This window comes from Scophthalmus maximus, chromosome 12, assembly GCF_022379125.1.
Source record: "Scophthalmus maximus strain ysfricsl-2021 chromosome 12, ASM2237912v1, whole genome shotgun sequence".
Classification (NCBI taxonomy): domain Eukaryota; kingdom Metazoa; phylum Chordata; class Actinopteri; order Pleuronectiformes; family Scophthalmidae; genus Scophthalmus; species Scophthalmus maximus.
The window spans coordinates 14,311,569-14,329,818 of record NC_061526.1 but is presented as its reverse complement, the minus strand read 5'-3'; the positions used below and the strand labels follow the sequence as shown (position 1 = coordinate 14,329,818).

The following is an 18,250-nucleotide window of genomic DNA, read 5'->3' as shown; positions in this document are numbered from 1 at the left end:
AAAATCAATCGACCTCTCTCAACAATGTGGACGAGAGTCACAGCTGATTTCCTGTACACGATTCCTGAGTCGGCCGAGTAAAAGAAAATAAAAGTTTAAAAATATTCATACATACAGCCTATCATTTACTACTTTTGATAACTTTTGATTGCAAAGTTGTTGTTTTTCTTGTTGCTTTGGTCTCTTTCCATGTCCCTGTGGTTTTTGTTTTTTTTTACAATGTGAACACAAAAGAAAGAAAATTCTTCACAGTTATTCATTATTTGTCTAGGAACAGTTTATTAAAGGTGAGAAAACAAAAAACAAAAAAAAAGCCACAATCCATTTGTTTAATCGCTTAGAAGCTATGTACATTATAAATAATTCCACTACATTACAACCATTTGGTTTTTTTTCCTAGTCTGACGTCCTACGTATTGAGAAGTGGCTTGTCTGAAGGGCCGGGCGGAGGACAGAGAGGAGAGGTTCAGGACGTCCGGCAAAACACGACTGGGATCTGATTTTTCTTGTTTATTTGCCCGTTTTGCACTGAACACAACAGCTGGGGAGAGTTTGTTTGACTGGAAGTGAAGTAAGTTGTACCTATGACTTTATTATTCTTGAGGAGGAGGATCGGGGGGGGGGGGGCACGTAGCTGGTGGCTGATTCCAGACCTAAAACTGCTTTAGAAGGACTGAATCCCGTCTGTGCACCGACCACCTTTGCGGCACATCGGGGATAACGTGTCGTTGCTGGAGCCACATGGTCAAAGCTAAAAAGATTCGTAGTTGTCGTCCAGATGTGAGGTTTTTTTTTTTCTTGTGCTCTGTGATCGAGGCAGCTCCAGAAATGCACCTCGGCTTGTCCGTCCTCCGTCACGCTTACACACGCGGGGTTATTCTCTACGTCAGATGCTGTACAGTCTTATGGGTTGAAGTACTAGCCTGGACACTAGTTTTGCATTATGCTCATTGTTTGTGTGAGGTACAGTATTCAAAACTCAGTCCAAAGCCATTGTCCGAGCGCTAACTGCCCTGCTGAGGCTCTTGCTGCTGCTGCTGGTGGTGTGTAGTTGTTGGGTTCAGATGAGCGGCAGCGGGCACGTGGGACCACGAGGCCACGACGGACGGGGGCAGACTCTGCACGCTGCACATGGACGTAGCCAGCACCACCACGCTCTCCTCTGCCACCTCCTCGACAGTCAGCCCCCCGCCTCCCCCGGTGGCCTTCCGCGAGCAGTCCACGCAGATGTAGTCCTCGTTCTCGGCCATTTCGCACGACACGCCCACACACACCTGGTGGAACCACTCGTCGCAGCCGCCGTCGCACTGCACCCAGTCCACCTGGAAACACACACAGAGACGAATGCAGACATGTGAGGGAGAAATGAGACGCCCCTTGGTGGTTGTGGGATCCCTCCGCCAACGTCTGCCCAGACTCACGTTGTATGTAGTGAAACTCATTAAAGGTTTTATTTGTATTTTTTGTGCATTATTCTTGAGTTTTGACCCAAAACGTGTTCTGTGGGATCACTAGCGACCTTGACCTTCGAATCCCTTCATCTTTTGAATGCAAGAGGACCCTTCGGAACAAATTTGAAGACATTTTCCTCAAGTTGATGTTGCGGAGACATTACAGTCAGGGACAAACACGCAACTCGGGCAACGCCGGCGGTGTGGCAGTGGTTTGTCAAGCAAAACACAAAATTCTGGAAAAAACATCATTAATGTGTAAATCTTTAACACCACGTGTCTGCAGGTCAGTCATTGTTTGATTGACATAATTAACTGGAATACAGAGCCAAAAAAACACAGAACAAGCCCCCGACTCTCAACACAAAACACAGATAAATAACTTTACTGGACTAACTGAGTGTACCTCATCAAAGTCACACATGCTGTGCAAATATTGTATTAAGAACGAACAAAATCCTCAAGTCAATCGGTCGATATGGTTAAAAGTGTTGGGCCATCTACAGCGATACGTGACAACATGTAAATTCTATAAATGCATCTTTCTATCGGTTTCTGTAAAACAAGGGATTGTGTTTAAAACAGGCCTTGTTTCAGACAAGAGAAACTAATGTTAATAATGGGAAAGTTCCATCAAATGTCCAGGTGAGCCATGACACTTTGCACAACACCGAGGGCCCTGGAACCAGGCTTTTTTAAATTTTATGTTAAGTTTTACATGTGTGCATTTCCTGCTATGACGTTCCAACGTGTCTGCTGTGAAAAGAAGGGGCTATGGGGCCCGAATCCCACACATGGAGATTAAAGCCTTCGGACATGGAGAGCAGGTCAGATCTGATCACATCCTGGGTAAATAAGTGGATATAAATTCTCAACATAACATGTGAGGACTGACTGAAATGAGAAGGAAGTGCCCGAGGAACCCCCTTTTAATCCCCATTAACGCCACACAACTGTTAATAATCTCTGCGGCACCTTTACCATTTCATCATCTTTGCTCCGCCTGCTGAGCTGCAGGCCTACCAGTTCCTCGGCTCCAATTGGCTGCCCTGTGGGCACGTAGGGGGAACGGAGGCTGGCCACTGGTTAACTCAGTGGCGAGTCTGGAGCGCTGTGTCGAGAGGGAAGCGGCGTGTCCTGTTAATACGTTATGTGTAACTCTCCTTAAGGTGTTCCAGTGCTGTTATCAGCGGTTGACATTCAATAAAGCCCTGCGATGTTCATTTGGAGATGTGTTTGTTATTAACTCTGTACTCGGCAAAGAAAAAAAGAAAAAAAACCTGTGTCATCCCCCGGGTGTTTACAGTTTTCGACGACCTGTAAACTTGTTCTGATCAAAGAATCAACCGGTATTTTCCGCCTCTCAAAGCCGGATGTGGCCTATCAGGGTCAGGAGTCCCAACTGACGACGTCTTCTGCCAACACAGTTTTAAACCAACAACAGCGGATTTCACAATGCCGAGAGCGTGTACCGAGCCCTGACCGTGGGACAGCTGCTGGGAGCCGTGCTCATGGTATACAACGCCACAGAAAAGATGTAGAAAACGAGAGACGCACAAAAATAAAAGAATAAACAACTTATATAAAATGAATAAACATCTCACAGCAGCAGGGAGTGAAAAAAAGTATGATTGGGACTTAAGAGAGAGAAGTAGTGTGCCTGTTAGAGCTGCAACAGTTAATTGATTAATCAATAAGAAATCGTTATGATTTTTAGCTTCTTAAATGGGAATATTTTCTGGTTTCTATGCTCCTTTTATGACGGTACACTAAATATATTTGGTGTGTGGACAAAACAAAACATCGTCTTGGGATTTAGGGAAGCACGACCAACATTTTTCACCATTTTATGACATTTTATGGACCAAACAACTAATTGATTAACCAAGAAAATAATCAACAGATTAATCGAATAATGAAATTAATCGTTAGTTGCAGCCCTAGTGCCCGTCATGTGTGACGTCTCAGTCTCCAAATTTGAATACACAAGGCTGTGCGACATCTTACAAAGCTGCTATGTTTTATATGGATTTTGACAATGTATATACATTAACATTTAAATTATATTAAAGCCAGCTACTTCCTATCATATGTTCTGGTCTTGTCCGAAACTTGTTCCTTTCTGGTCATCCTTTTTTGAAGTCATCTCTAATGCTTATGCTTATAACATCTCACCTTCTCCCTTGGTTGCTGTTTTTGGTTGGTTTTCTGATACAACGGGGTCTGTTCCCCCTGTTCATTTACAGAGGGTTATTGCCTTTTCCTCCTTATTAACTAAAAGCTTGATTTTATTTAAATGGAAGGCTGCTACTGCTCCATCACACCACCACTGGATTAGGGACATTATGCAGAATGTTAAACTGGAAAAAATCTGATGTACCCTCAACGGTTCCATCAACAGATTCTACAAGACCTGGGACCCTCTGATAACTTATGTGAACAATTTACCTGGTCTGGAACTGGAACTCTGAATGTTTACACCTGCCCATGGTCAGTCCTGTAATAACGAATGTTAGGTGCACTTTTTTTGTTTTTTTGTGTTTGCTTGTTTAGGTTTAAGACCAAATTTTTTGTGTTTGCTTGTTTAAGGTTTAAGACCAAATAAGACATTTGAAGTCATCACCGGTGTTTTGGGGAAAATGTGATGGGAAATGTTTTCACTTTTTTCTACTAAACAATTTAATCAAGAAAAAAATTCTTCAGAAATATAAATGATGATTTGTAGTTGCAGAAGGACCCAAGTGAATATAACCTTCAGTGCCAAGTAAAAGATGTCTATATTATATCATTAGAATGTTGGACATATTCCTATTAAATACATAACAATAATAATTGACAACCTCCAGAACGTTGAGTTTCACAGAGGAGCACAGTCACATGGTCACCTTTGACTTGTGTTAACTAATAAACCACAGCTGTATCTATCAATCATCTACGATTCGCCTCCTCGTGACTCCGTACAACACAGGTCTTGATTTTAAATGCTAAAACTTGAGCGTAGATCAGTCGGACTCGGGCATATTTCATTAACAAATCACAATAATAGGAAAAATGTTTTTCTTTAAATCCAGAGAGGCCGATGACCGAGTGCTCACCTTATCTTTACAGGGTCTCTGGCAGTTCTTGGCTGCACACACGGCGTTTTCGTCGTTGGAGTCCTCCGCTCCAGACCAGTCGTACTTGGAGGGAATGTCGAGGATCTTCTTCTCCTTCCTCTTCTCCAGTCCCTCTCGGATGGCCTCGGCCTTGGCGGCAGCCTTCTCCTTCCTCTTCCTCTCCTTCTCCTCCTTGGCCAGCCGCTTGGCGAGCTGCTTCATCTCCCGATTCTTGTCCAGGTTGAGTTTGAGCTTCTTTTTCTTGGGTTTTCCGCCCAGGCCGAGCTCCAGGCCGACTCTCTTCAGCTCCTTGGACTTGGCCGGTCGCATTTCCCCAATCACCGAGCCTCCGCCGGCGGCCGCGGCAGCCATCAGCATGTGGTGGTGCTCGGCTCTTTCCAGCTTCCGCTTCCTCTTCTTCTCCGAGTCTTTAAGCTTGATCTTCAGGGGCTTTTCCATCAGAGAATCGTCAGGCTGTAGAAAACAAAGGAACAATGACACATGAATTACTATTTCTATCTATAATTCTTGCAGGCAGGATTTTCCTTGACCTTCCCTACCTCCATGACCTGCAGGAATCTCTCCTCGGAGGGGGGGTGCGTGGCCTGCAGGATCCTCCAGATGTGCTGGGTCTCATCCAGGGACACCTCCAGCAGGTCTCCCAGCATCATCAGCTCCTCCAGCTGGGCCTTGGCCTGCGGTGACAGCTCGAGCACGGGCGGCTCCAGGCTGCGGGGGACGAGCGGCGTCTTCCTCGGCTGCTTTCTGGGTGTGCCCAAGGCTGAGGAGTCACATTTTGACGATGAGACGACGAAGGCATTTCTTGTCGTCAAAGACACGAGCAAAAACTACAATCTATCGTTTCTCAAGAGTGACATTAAATGTGTGGGGATGGCAAAAATAAAAAAAGGAAATGTGGCCTCACTTTGCACACAAGACTTGGAGGCCGAGGAGTAGGCGTGCTCGGAGCAGAAGGAAGGCGTGGCTGCCGGCCACATGTGACTGACCACCTCCTCGGACTTAACCGGAATCTCCTCGTCGCAGAACAGGTAGGGCTTCACCTCACCTGGGTCCTAAAACAAAGCAAGACGAGCAGAGAGGAAAGAATAAGAAACAAAAATCCTGCTGGCCAACGCAGGGTTTTCAACAACGTCACTCAATTCCTGCTGCACTTACCTTCAAATCATAACCGTAGGTCTCCCTGATATCCTCGTCCGAGTCTGTCTCCTCATCGTCGTAGTCGACAGACTGGCGAGGGGATGCGGCTCTGCTGAAACCCGACTGCTGGAACGTCTGGATGTGGCCCTGGTGAGGGGGAAAAAAACACACTCAACGTCTCTAATGTTTTGTACATTAAAGCTGATATTTTGCCACAAATCTGTGTCAGTAGTTCTTTAAAAACTTTAATTCTTTAAAATTACAAAAACAAAAGGTGTGTGGTAGAGTGTATTGTGGATCAATAGGTGTGGCAACAAACGCTTCAGGGTGTCATGTGAGGCACAGCCTTTTTTTCTTTTTTAAGGAGCATTTTCAAAACAGCATTTTCAAAATACCAAAAAATAGCATCTATACAATCTTGTCTTTTCCTAAAACGCATGTTGCTAATTTAATGTTTTTCCTGATGCCTTCAGAATAACCAAAATGAAAATAATTAATTTACAACCAATGTATGATTCAAATATGTCAACCCTCGTTTTCTGGATTAGCTGGTGATAAAATGTTAAAGTCACAAGTAAAGACAAAACACAATGTGCTAAAGCCGGTAACACACAAAGAATTACAATCCTTTATACATATCCTTTGTACATATATATACATATATATATATATTTGGATGGTAATATACATATATATATATATACAAATATATACACATAGATATACACACACATATACATATATACTTATATCTATACACACACATATATACATATATATACACACCCACACACACAAATATATGTATATGTATATTACAATCCAATGTGTAATTCCCTACATTTCCTCACGAGTCAAATATATTTTGTGGTCTAGTTATTTGTGCCCTCTACTGGTGTATTCCATATTTACATCCAAAGTACAGTAGAGTCCATAAGAACTACACTACCTCACATCTTAAAGATGATGCACTGTAAAGAGAGCAGGAATCAACATCGTTTAATCCATTCAATCGTTTAAATCTGATACCTGCAAGTCAGGGTTGGCGGCGGCCTTCTGAAGCTCCGCGTTGATGATTTTCTCCGTTTTCTCCCGCGCGGCCTGCTCCACCATGCGCTGGCTCAGCACAGACAGCTTTGCCAGGGCTGAAGACAACTCATCGGTGGCCAGAGCTTGACGTGCTCGGTCCTGGTGGGACAGTAAGAGTGCGTGAGGATTCAATAAACTGGGAATTACGTGCTCAAAACGAAGTCGGCGACAGTTGCGGGTTCTAATCGGCAAAGTTATTTCCATGCATACCTGCCAACTCATCGCCCTCTCAGTCAAACACTGGAGAGCCTCTCCCTCCGGCAGACGGACCGGCAACTTCTGCAGCGACACCAGCAGCGACAGGATGGTCTCTAGCCTTGGCCTCCTCGACCGCTGACACAGCGGACACAGGAATTTGGAGTCTTTGCTGTTACTTTGCCAGCCCGAACCGACTTTCTTCTGAGATCCCGTCTTGGGCAGGGGCACGCACGCTCCGTGGAACCAGTCCTTGCAAAGCTCGCACTGCAACATGAAGCCGCTGGCCGTTTTTCGACACAGGCAGAACTTGACCTCCTCGATGCGGTCGGCCATTGCCATCTTGGCCAGGTTGGCGGCGCGGAGGGAGTGGATGGACTCCACCTCTTTGTGCTCTTTGGCTTTGAAGGCAGCGACAACGGTGGAAGGCTCGCGCACCTCCTCCAGGCTCTCCTCCAGGTCGCTGAGGGTGTCCGGGTCGAAGCCTCCCCGCTCCTTCTCCATGAGCTCCTTGACCCGCTTCCGTTTGCTCTTGCTGTTGCCGTAGATCCCGATGTCCACGCGAGGACTGAGAACCTAGGAGAAGAGACATAGACTTTTTCACTCTTCTTCAAGTACGTGTTACTCCACCCTGCGTGAACATGAATCCATCGCCCGATTTGCTGCTAAAGTGAAAAATCTGTGATCTGGAGACTTGTATTCCATATGTTTGGTTTTTACCATCACAAAACAATACTATTCCCACCTCACAGCCAAATCAACAACTCCGCCCTCCTTGAATCATGATGGCTCACCTGGAGCAGTGTGTACGTGGAGTTCTTCTTGAGGAAGGTGCGGGCCGTCCTCTCCCTCCAGGCTCGGGCTGCGGACACCTGAGACTCGACCTGGTTGAGCGGGTCTAACCGGACGGGGATGGAACGACCCCTGGCCAGCAAACTCTCCAGCTGCTCCAGGTAAGCGTAGCTACTCCCGCTCTGGATGGCCTCCACCTTGGAGGTCCACTCCTTGGCCTTCTGCAGGGCCTCTCGGAGGGCCAAAATATTGGGTAGATATGCTGGGATGTTCCTGGCTTCCAGCACAATGCTCTCCAAGGTCACCATGCTGTGTCGAGGCCTGGGGGTTATAGGAGGATAGACGGGCATGGGGTGATCAAGCGTGACTCAGCTTTTTTTGTGGCCTTTGAAAATATGTGTGTATTTATTTGCATGAGTGCAGCCTCACCTCGCCTGCAGGCAGGCACGGGCCTTATCCTCCCATCGCTCCGAGACAGTGAGGATCTCTTGCAGTTCGGCCATGGCCTTCTCCACAGCGTGGTGCGGAGCCAGACCCACCCCAGAGTCTATCAGCCTCTTCATCAGCTCTAGGGTGACCCGGTGGGGCTCGGCCAGCGTGACGCGAACCTGGGAAGTGAGGAAGGACAGCGTATTACACGAGACCACAACTTCAACAACTCATTACACACAGAAAGAACAAAGGTTGCGGCTCTTTAGAAGAATCTACCTCGTCGAGCCAGCGGGCCTGCTGGAGCTCCTGTTTGAGTCTGGGAAGCTCGGGCAGCTCAACGTCCAGCCCGCTGCCCAGGTCCAAAAGCGCCTGCAGCTTGGAGGAATCGGGCATCTCGTCCGACAATGCAGCCTGAGCTCGCTCGTGGAAATCCTCCACATTTTCCAGTAACTCCTGGAGACATGGGAGGTTAAAAATGGAGATTGAAGGCGAAAGTAAAAAAGGCGAAGTTCAATAGTTTTGAGGGAGGAAAAAGGGGCATTTATTAATTTGGGATGTGGCTGCATGGACAAGCACGTGGGTATTGACGGGACTAACTTTGACTTGTCGGGCCTGGCTGAGGATGCAGGGCAGCCTGTAGAGCTGATCCACAAAGGCCTTGAGCTCGTCCACCGTCAGTTTGGTACGGTTACGACTGCTCTCAGAACGCAGGCGGCTGCTGCACACACGAGGAAAACAAAGCGTAACGAGTTAGTTCACCTTTGAACCTGAACTGTTGGCGTATCGATTTACAAATGGAATAGAATTGTTCCAAGTGTTTGCACATGGTGGTTGATCAGCAAATTGCTTTTTTTGTTGAATTACATTAAGGGATTGTGCATCCATGTCCACTGACCTGTGCCTCTGCTTTCGGCTGAGCAGCAGCTGGGCTACGGAGGAGCACGTCTCCGCCTCCTTGACCATCTCCCTGAGGCGTCGGAACAGATTGTTCTCGGGATACTTTCTGTCCTCTGCATCCTCCAGTGAAACCTTGAGCTCAATAAGATCTGCGAGACCAACCAAGGAATCATAAAAACCCCACAGACAATTTTTAGTGTGTGAATGTATTTTGAAGTAAAAAATAAAGTATATAAACCTTTCTTGTTTTTCTGGTCTGCAGCCAGGGCCTCTGTGACCCTCTTCGCCCACGTGTCATAGGACTGAGCCCGTGTCTTGACCCCATAGAGCATGGACGGAAACTCCTCCAGATCGTAGCGATACCTGCGATATATCGTGGCAGAAAACTCATTGATATGGCTGGTGTGGCCAAGTAAATGTAGAATAGGTCACTGCAAGCCTAATTTTAATTACAAATAATGGACTGTACAGTTACTATTTCATTAGATCTAAGTCAACTGGCACTGTGCCCAGAAAGCAAGACTTCTTACCGGAGACACTTGTTGCCGAGCGGACAGTCGCAGAGATCTGCCGAGTGGTGGAGACAAACCAGACGATCGGGGCTGCAGGAACATGTCAGCGCAGACAGGAAACAGGTCGTCTTACACTTGTGGCACTGGCGCTCATCATCGGGCACCAGCTCGAAAACCTCCTGTTCTGAGGACAGCACCCCCTGAAGGTGAGGAGGAAACAGAACAAATGAAAATGAGATTAGTGCCAGTTAAAACCATTAACAGCGAAATCAAACTGCAGATGAGACACGGCTTATGGGACAGATCATTATCAGCACCAATCTAAGTCCGTGTAATTTGCAAAAACTGGAGATTCTTCTCACCATTTCCTGGATGGCCTGTCGGAGTTTGGTCTCCTCCTCCATCATATTTCCCATTTCCTTGAACACGGCGGCCGCCAGCTCCACATCGAGGCTCTCTGGATCCGCGGCCATCTTGCACAGCAGCTCCTCATGCGAGAAGACGCAGTAGCGGTGGAGGCGTCTGTAGTGGGCCACGCACTGGCGGCCCATAGGCAACTGAAGAAGAGCATGGGTGAAAGATGAACACCCTTGCTCAGTAATAAAAACACTTTTTTGAAGAAGAAGTGGAATCAAAATGTTCCCCTCACCCAGTCAGCGGTGCAGAAGTTAACAGCCTCTGCGAAGTTGTAGCCCTGGTTGAAACCGCTGTGGTACGCCCGAGGGAAGGTCACGACAAACTCCCCCGCACACTGATTGGTCCTGTACACCTGAGGAGGAGAAAAAAAAAATGAAAAACACAACCAATGTCTTGTAAAGTCAAATATCAACCCACTAACGCACAGGATACATACAGGGACGCCATGCTCCATGAGGACATTGGGATTCATGATGGTGACTAGTTGATGGAGGAGGTCTGGCTGCGAGTCGAACAGCTCTGGCGCCAACTTCTTCATGACGGCCTCCAGCTGCTCTGCCGCCGAGGCTGGCACTCCGTACCAAGTCTTTGGCTCACCCCTGGAAAAAAGAGAAATAAAAAGATATTCACCTGATGCTCCAGTGGAACAGAATTAGGACATGGAGCATGAATATTTCAATTCTTTGTACTTTTTCAATTGTCATCAGGCAATTAACAGTGGATTGTATGTCTACACCAGTGCACACGAGTCAGAGCTGAAACAAAGTCATGTGGGCCCCCGTATCTCACCAGTGCAAGAAGTTGATGGAGTAACTCCAGTGGTCCTCGATGTGCCAGCAGAAAGAGGAGAAACACATGCCCACATAAAGCCAGGGTACCTTCATGCCCGAGATATCCACATTGATGTGGGTGAGCACGGACTGCTCCAGCACCGGCATGTTGTTCAGGTTCCAGCCCGAGTTGGCATACTCCTGTCAGGAGAGGGGAAGGAGGTGCTTCGTTTCACTTCAGGGGAAAATGCTGTGGTCTCACTTAATAGAGTCATTAAGTAAAGTACAAACGGTTTTAGGGGATCGACTGGACGAATAAAATGACCAAGTAGTGTCTCCAGAGCTGTTTTCAGACAATAACTCCAGAAATGTCTGTAATATTGGGTCTGGACATTCACACATAATCCTTACTACGGGTGTCGAAAGTATCAATACTTCGATACTTTTCGATATAACGTGTTTAAAACGATATGTTGTCCCGTTATTTTCATGTTCAATAGTATCGAAAATACCGAAGCACAAGAAACGGCATGGAGAAAAATCATTTGATCCTCAACTTGTGCCTAGGTAGATTCGCAACGAAAGGCGAAAGACTTTAACAAGCCAATTTGTAAACGGTGTTTCAAAGCGGTTTCGACCAAAGGAGGAAAACCGGTAATTTGGCCAAACATTTGAAGGACCTTTTCAAGGAATTTAGCGAGGTAATGTTGCGTTAATATAACTCAATGTGTCACAATGTTGTTCACATTTGAATTGGTATTAATAATGTTGGTGTGCGTTCAGTATTCTATTTTTTTCTGTACCTGTACTGTGTTATGGTAGTTTTAATCAACAAAGTTATCTTATTTGTGTGTCTAGGAACTTTTTTCTTTTTACCATGGTATCTAAAGTGGTATTGAGTATCATTTCTTATCGTATCGTATCGAAGTCTAAAATATGGTATCGTGACAACCCTAATCCTTACTTCCTGCTGCTGTGAGACTGCTCTCGGTAGAATACACACGCGTGCGCTCCAGGACTCAAGCACTGTAATAATTCCCTGGAGCACTTAAAAGTGCAATATTAATTTCACTGTGCAATTATTGTCACTGCTCTGTATATAGTATTTATGTCTTATATTTGTACATATCTTATTGCCATTTGCTATTCTGCTGTCCACTTTGCTGCTGTAACGTTCAAATGGTTCCCATTCCCATTACCATCGAAATAAAGGATTATCTCGTCTTATCTTATGAAAAATGTGGGAGGAAAATGTCTGGGTCAGAAGCGAAAATTTCAGAAACAACATTTGTGGACATTTGTGTTCTGGCTTAGAGCGCCTTCGGAAAATGTCCGGATTTGAGTGTCTGAAAGCTACTTAGGACACTAGGGAATCTCTATTAACAGTATTTTTTATTGGTTATAAGACTTTAATAGACTCAACTAGGGTTATAAGTAAGCTAAACAGAATATGCACCTATTACAGATTCCACATATGCTGAACAATTTAACCAAAAACCTCTTTGATACAGGCTTGTCAATCAACATTTTCTAATTTATGTCTGTGGAAGTATAAACAATGTTCGCACCTCTTCGTCCCCCAGTAGCCTCCTATTGCCGTCCCGGACAGGAAACCCACTGCCCACCTCTTTGGAGCTGATGTCGGCACCGTACTCCACGATGACGTCCTCCTCGATGCTGCTGACCAGCCGCCAGAACTCCTTCTCCACCAGCTCTGTGGGAACCATCTGGAGGCACAAAGTGGAACTTGTGAACACCCCAGACTTTATCTTTTCACCGCAAATGCCCGCAAGCGACACATTTAACTTTCTAAGTGTTATAGTGTGACATCCACGTCCATGGAACAGTTAGTGTATTATATCTACGACATAGATTTCACATACATGTACAGGCATGTTGAAATAGTCGGACTTGAAGTGGTCAGCCATCTCTCCGAAACTCTGGAGGGAGTACTCTCTCACAGCCTGCTCAAAGCCAAACGCCTCTCTCGGCTTACTGCACTCCTGGGAGGAAAGATCATTACAACAGGGTAATACCCACATATAAAGCTTTTACACAATAGATACAAAGAGAATAACAGAACAATAATAAACCAATTCTAATCATCTGTTAATAAATGAGAGATGACATAACCCTGATGTGAAATTAGGCTAGACGGCCATTGAAAAAGTTTCTTTTAAACGTGCATTGTCCCGTGTGAGGATCTGAAAAGAATCAATTAATATATTTTAGCTTTCTTTGAGGATATTAATTGGCCAGCAGCGTAAAGGTCTTACCTCAGCAACACACTTCGGGCAACGCCAGTCGCCCTTGGGCACATCCTGTAGAGGCGGGATCAGACAGAAGGTGTGGTAGCTGTCGTCACAGCCATCGCACAGCAGGAGCCGGTCCTCCTCATCGCCACGACCACACACCAGGCAGAGGTAGAGGTCAATCTGGAGGGGGGATCGATGTCACATAATATAAAGGGAAGGTCATTTCCAAAGTTACAGGGGATACAATGAACGTCAGCCATCAGGCAAACGTCAAAGAACACTGTACCGTGACTCACAAAGTTGACTTGCAGTGTCTCCTTGCGAGGTCTCATTTTGATGGCGAACGCCTGGGCTTTGAGGTGACGCTGCTTCTTGTTGAATCCGTCATCTAAACGAAAATTTGCAGATGTGATCCAAGAAATACTGTCAGGCTACACCCACAACATTTTTGTTTTAAAATGCATCACTGCTGCTACGTTTAAACCTGCCATCCACACTACTGCTGATCCCGTTTTAATTTGAAAACTGCGGGAGCATTGTAGCCTGGACGGGAAAAATGAAGACGTTTGGAAACGATGATGCAATGGCTCTTATCGGTCACAACCCAACTACCAGCGGTGAATGCAAAACATTGTAAACACTTTAAATAGTAGTTCCACCTCATCCTCGCTTCAAGATAAGAAACCCCTGCTCTTGCTTTTCACCATTGCCTTTTCGCGTTCATAGTTTTTTTCTGTAACTAAGTAACCAACTGCGGAGTAGACAATCTTCTTCCTGTTTACACCGATACGCACATGCTCAGTCTACGTGAATGGTCACGTTATTAGGCGTGTTAGTGTGGACGGGGATTAAAAATGATACGGAGCTAAAGCATTATGGGGACGGAGATAGTTGAAAAACACTGTTTTGAAAAGAAAGCGTAGTAGTATGGATGCAGCTCACACAACACCCATGAGTAAAAACACAGGTCAACCAAAAAAGGATCCTTACCGGCGGACACAATCTCCAGGCCCATCATCTTGGGACTCGTGCTGAAGATTTTGAGGCCTTTTGGCTCCTTGTTTTCTCTCTAGACAAACACAGCAACAAAATGGCAAAGATGTGAAACAGAGCAATCCTGCGAAAGCACCAAGGGTTAAGATTTCATCTGGGGCACGTGGGCAAATCTGGATCAGGGGGCAGGGAGAGATGCTAACAGCAGATAAGCCAGTTTTAAAATGATTACTGTTTTTGGGGAAGTGATTGCTCTGACATAAAAGATGAATTTGTGACCTGTTTGCAAAAGAAATTAAACTTCTGTGCCCCCAGTCTCCTGGCAAAACTTACAGATACCCAAAAGACTTTTAGTTGTTTTTGTTTTCCGTTTACCTCAGACTTCAGTCGCCTGGACCGTCTCTCAGGCAGAAGCTGCTCTTTGGTTTGCATTCCGTCACCCTCCCTGTCTTTCTCCTTCTCCTCCTCCTCCTCCTCCTCCTCATCTTGCTCCTCTTCCTCCACCGCCTCCTCACCGACTCCCTCGTCTACTTCCTCCCCATCATCGCCCTCATCATAGAGCCTCTGGATGCCCTGATTGGAGAAAAGGTGAGGGTAAAAGCAAATGCGTTTATTAAAAGAAATTTTGTCAGCTGCAATTTCACACCAATTACAGGATTTTTCAGATTGTGCAGCTACTACGTGAAGTTTACACAAACTGCAGTAAGCACCACTCACGGTTAACGTGGCTCCAGACTGAAAGAGCTCGTAGGGGTAAAGGATCCTCTCGTAGTGGGAGCGAAGCAATGAGCCGGTGCCTTTCCCAGATGGGAAGCCCATTCGGCTAGCCACCTTGGACCACCTCTTCTCTTTACACACCGTCTCGAAGCCGCCCTCAGTCGACACAATCTGAAACACACACACACACACACACACGCGCACACACGCGCGCACACACGCGCACACACGCGCACACACGCACACACACACACACACGTCAATGTGCAAAACAAAATGTAAAGGAGCTTCTTTGCTATACAAAAATCATTGGAACAGTTTCTCATTTTCAAGATGTGTCAAAGCATCTTGTAGCAAGCCAAAAAAAACATTCATCCCCAATCATACTCTACTATCAACTTTATATTCATTCTAAAAACAAATGACATACACACACACAAAATCAAATGTAGCTAGTTTTACCTTGCTAAGCTGATAGAGGTCCAAAACCTTTCTCTCCATGTGAGGGAACCGAATCTTGGATCCCTGCAGCTCCCAGAACTTTGCGATTTGATCCAGAAAGTTGAGCCTTACCCGAGTGAGGGCCTGGACGTGTAGGAAAGAGAGAGGACCGACTCTGAATGCGTGAGCCCAAATACTCTGCTGTCATGCACGCTGGACCGGACACCTCAGGCGAAAAATTATGTCTGGATGGCTGCACTTTGATGCTCTTGTTAGGTGCAAAACGTGTACAGTAACTCTGATATTGAAGGTCCGCTTAGCTTTAAACACATTAAACAATGGAACTGATGAACTAAATCTCAGCAGATGCAGATGCATCATCAGGTGAAAATGTCAATCAAAACTAATTGCGGCGAGAATCATTTCCAAAATACATGTTGTGGTTCTGAATAGTTCCCCCCCCCCCCCTTCATGCTCTTCATAAAAGCAACACTTGAGACACATTCGTGACAATGGTGGCATCATCTTCTTGGCAACAGCGGGGGCATCATCTTGGCAAAAACTCACCTCGAGTTCGTTCAGCCTCTGCACTCGGGGGGTGAAGCGAAAGTTGCGCACGTCGCAGGCAAACGGAGGCTGCCAGTCCTGATAGACAGGAAACACACATGTTACAAAAAAAACGTTAACCTCTTCCAAGGACAACATACAACAACAATGAGGAAATGACGGACACAAACCTCCGCAACTTGGAGAGCGAATCAAAGAAAGGGCGCGTGAGCGGAACTCATTTAGTGAGTTTCTTTGAGGGGGTTTAAACTGATGTATTCATAACACAATACTGTCACTCACGACAAAAAGGAGTTGAGTCTATTTTTGTACACTTCCAACTGTGCATGATCCCTGTTGGAGCCACTGTTTTCTACGTGTACAATAAGTCTCTGCTGGTCGTACAGATGCAACGGTCCTAGAAACCTAGTAAGTCAAAAGGATGCTATGAATGTGTATACGACAGATTACATATGACATAAATATGGGCTATGGTCTGACAGGGGGGGCTGGATGTGGCTCACGATGTCGTGGTGCAACCCGTCGTACTGGAACATGGGGTGAGCCATCAGGAAAAAGACAAACAATTTTTTTTTCTTTTTTAACTGTTGAATTACTTTCTAAAACTTTTTTTAGGATCAACAAAGGAAACCCCAGTGTCGTCCCATTTCGAAATATATGCGCGTGATGGCAGAGAAATGAAGCCTTATTTGACCTCTATTAGAGTAATGGCAACCAGGAACGTCGTCCGATCGCAAATCTGTGGACGCAGGCCCGACGTAGGAGCAGCGCTACCAGCGCTCCAGCTGGAGGCCAATAGATCACAGATCAGGATCGAATGGCTATCCCATCGTTTGTCAGTGTGAGACGAGTTTACCTCGGGGGGTCGGATCTTGCAGATGCCCGTCTTCTCTGCGATGGGTCGGATCTTGTTGATGAATCCTAATGGGTCCGAGAAATCCTCCCAGCTCGGCTCAAAGACCGGGCACTCAGGTGGGGGCACGAACTCGGCGAACGCAGACATGTCGGTCGGTGTGTGTGTGTTTCGACTGCAACAGTCTTTGCGGATCAAATAAAAAGACACAAAAAAAACAACCTCCGCACCGAGTGGCGCTCAACAGCCCATGGTTGTATTCCAATGGCTTTCTTCTTGGAGAACTTCCTCCGTGTCCATCGTGGTGCTTTCCAATTTCCTATGTATCCTTCCAGTCGAGATGGCAAATCATAGTCTGTGATAATAATAACAACAACAAAAAAAAAACAAAAAACCGAGCAGCTTCCGATCAGTGCTTTCCCATCACCCGTAAACAGCGGGCCAGGCCAGACCGGGGAGTCTCCACCACCACCACCACTCCCCTACCTGGGACGGAGGGCAGGGTCAGTCCGAAACGCGATCATTCCTTCTCACGGGTGACAGCGTCGTGTAAATCAAGTCCGCGGTGTAGACGTGAGCCGGGGACGTCTCAAAGACTATGGAACGAAGTTTGTAAACACACCAAAAAATATGAAAAATGTAAAAATGAGTGGCTGTGATATTATGTCACGCAAGCTAACGTGGCTATGGCTAAGTCCGTGTACCTGGGTAGTGCACGGTCTCTTTCGGATGATGCATTTTTCCAACTAACTTATACACGATGCGCCGAGTGTGGCTAGCTGGCCACATAGACTAGCTAACGTAATCGCGCTCGCTTGCCCGGTTTCCCCCCGAATAAAATCCACTCCTGGCGTGCACTTCTTCCGAGAACCTGGCAGCGAAGCACCAGCCAAGCCGGACCACAACAAGGAGGAAGCTAGCAGCAGCAGCGAGCGTACATTGTTGACTGTGTGTCTTCACTCTCCGCATCCACCCCCATTCATTGAGGCATCCGGGGCGATAGAAAACTAGCACACGGCTAATTCGAGTGGCTAGAATCAGCTTAGCGACCGTTGCGCAGCTAACATTAGCTAAGGAAGTCGACCGAGCGAGACCGCCCGGGGTGGTTCGCGTGGGTTCGTCGGAACCAGACGGAAAACGAGCATTAATCGATTCGCTTTGTTTGGCCGAATGGCGCTCTTCGTATAATTTAACGTCGTCCGTCGGTACTGTAGCCGCATTAGCCAGCGTGCTAACAACTAGCAAGGTTGGGAGAGCTGTTGTGGGGCGTTCATGGACACTCGGACATTTTGTCGTTTACCTCACAACTTTCGCGTTCGCTAGTTGTATACATAGATACATGGTTGTGTAAATGCTAGTGCCTTGCCCGTGAATAGTAGTTTTTCATTAACTTGTTCCAGAGACAACTTTTTTATCATATGTATCATTAAATTCAAGGGGAGAAAATGCCTTCAAGTAGTAATAAATATACATTTAGCAACAAAAACACTGATGTATGGTTGCAGAATTGCCCTGACCGGCATGGCTACTATTTAGTCACCAATTCTCAGGAACCTTGTACAGTTAAAGTGAATTCAACAGTCTTTTATACCATTTTGTCGGACCTTTTCAATAGG

General features: G+C 46.2%; 1 protein-coding gene across 1 annotated transcript; it reads right to left on the bottom strand.

Moving 5' to 3' along the window:
• Nucleotides 1-259: 259 nt before the first annotated feature.
• Nucleotides 260-17,950, bottom strand: kdm5a (lysine (K)-specific demethylase 5A). Its single transcript, XM_035613991.2, has 28 exons — nucleotides 16,638-17,950; nucleotides 15,782-15,859; nucleotides 15,236-15,358; nucleotides 14,774-14,944; nucleotides 14,432-14,629; nucleotides 14,054-14,132; nucleotides 13,360-13,451; nucleotides 13,085-13,243; nucleotides 12,692-12,811; nucleotides 12,377-12,535; nucleotides 10,828-11,009; nucleotides 10,475-10,637; nucleotides 10,271-10,390; nucleotides 9,984-10,178; nucleotides 9,640-9,821; nucleotides 9,348-9,472; nucleotides 9,108-9,258; nucleotides 8,810-8,930; nucleotides 8,489-8,665; nucleotides 8,210-8,388; nucleotides 7,783-8,101; nucleotides 7,004-7,564; nucleotides 6,734-6,892; nucleotides 5,723-5,851; nucleotides 5,472-5,619; nucleotides 5,107-5,327; nucleotides 4,547-5,020; nucleotides 260-1,322 (listed from the first exon to the last, which is right to left on the bottom strand). Exons 1-28 carry the CDS (start codon nucleotides 16,782-16,784, stop codon nucleotides 1,005-1,007), a joined length of 5,250 nt encoding a protein of 1,749 aa, XP_035469884.2. The 5' UTR covers nucleotides 16,785-17,950; the 3' UTR covers nucleotides 260-1,004.
• Nucleotides 17,951-18,250: the final 300 nt, after the last annotated feature.

Coding starts and splice junctions, on each gene's coding strand:
- kdm5a (XM_035613991.2), bottom strand. CDS start 16,784: ATGTCTGCGTTCGCCGAGTTCGTGCCCCCACCTGAGTGCCCGGTCTTT. Junction 14,630..14,773: donor AGTCTGGAGCCACGTTAACC/GTGAGTGGTGCT, acceptor TTCTCCAATCAG/GGCATCCAGAGGCTCTATGA. Junction 8,102..8,209: donor CGTGCCTGCCTGCAGGCGAG/GTGAGGCTGCAC, acceptor TATAACCCCCAG/GCCTCGACACAGCATGGTGA.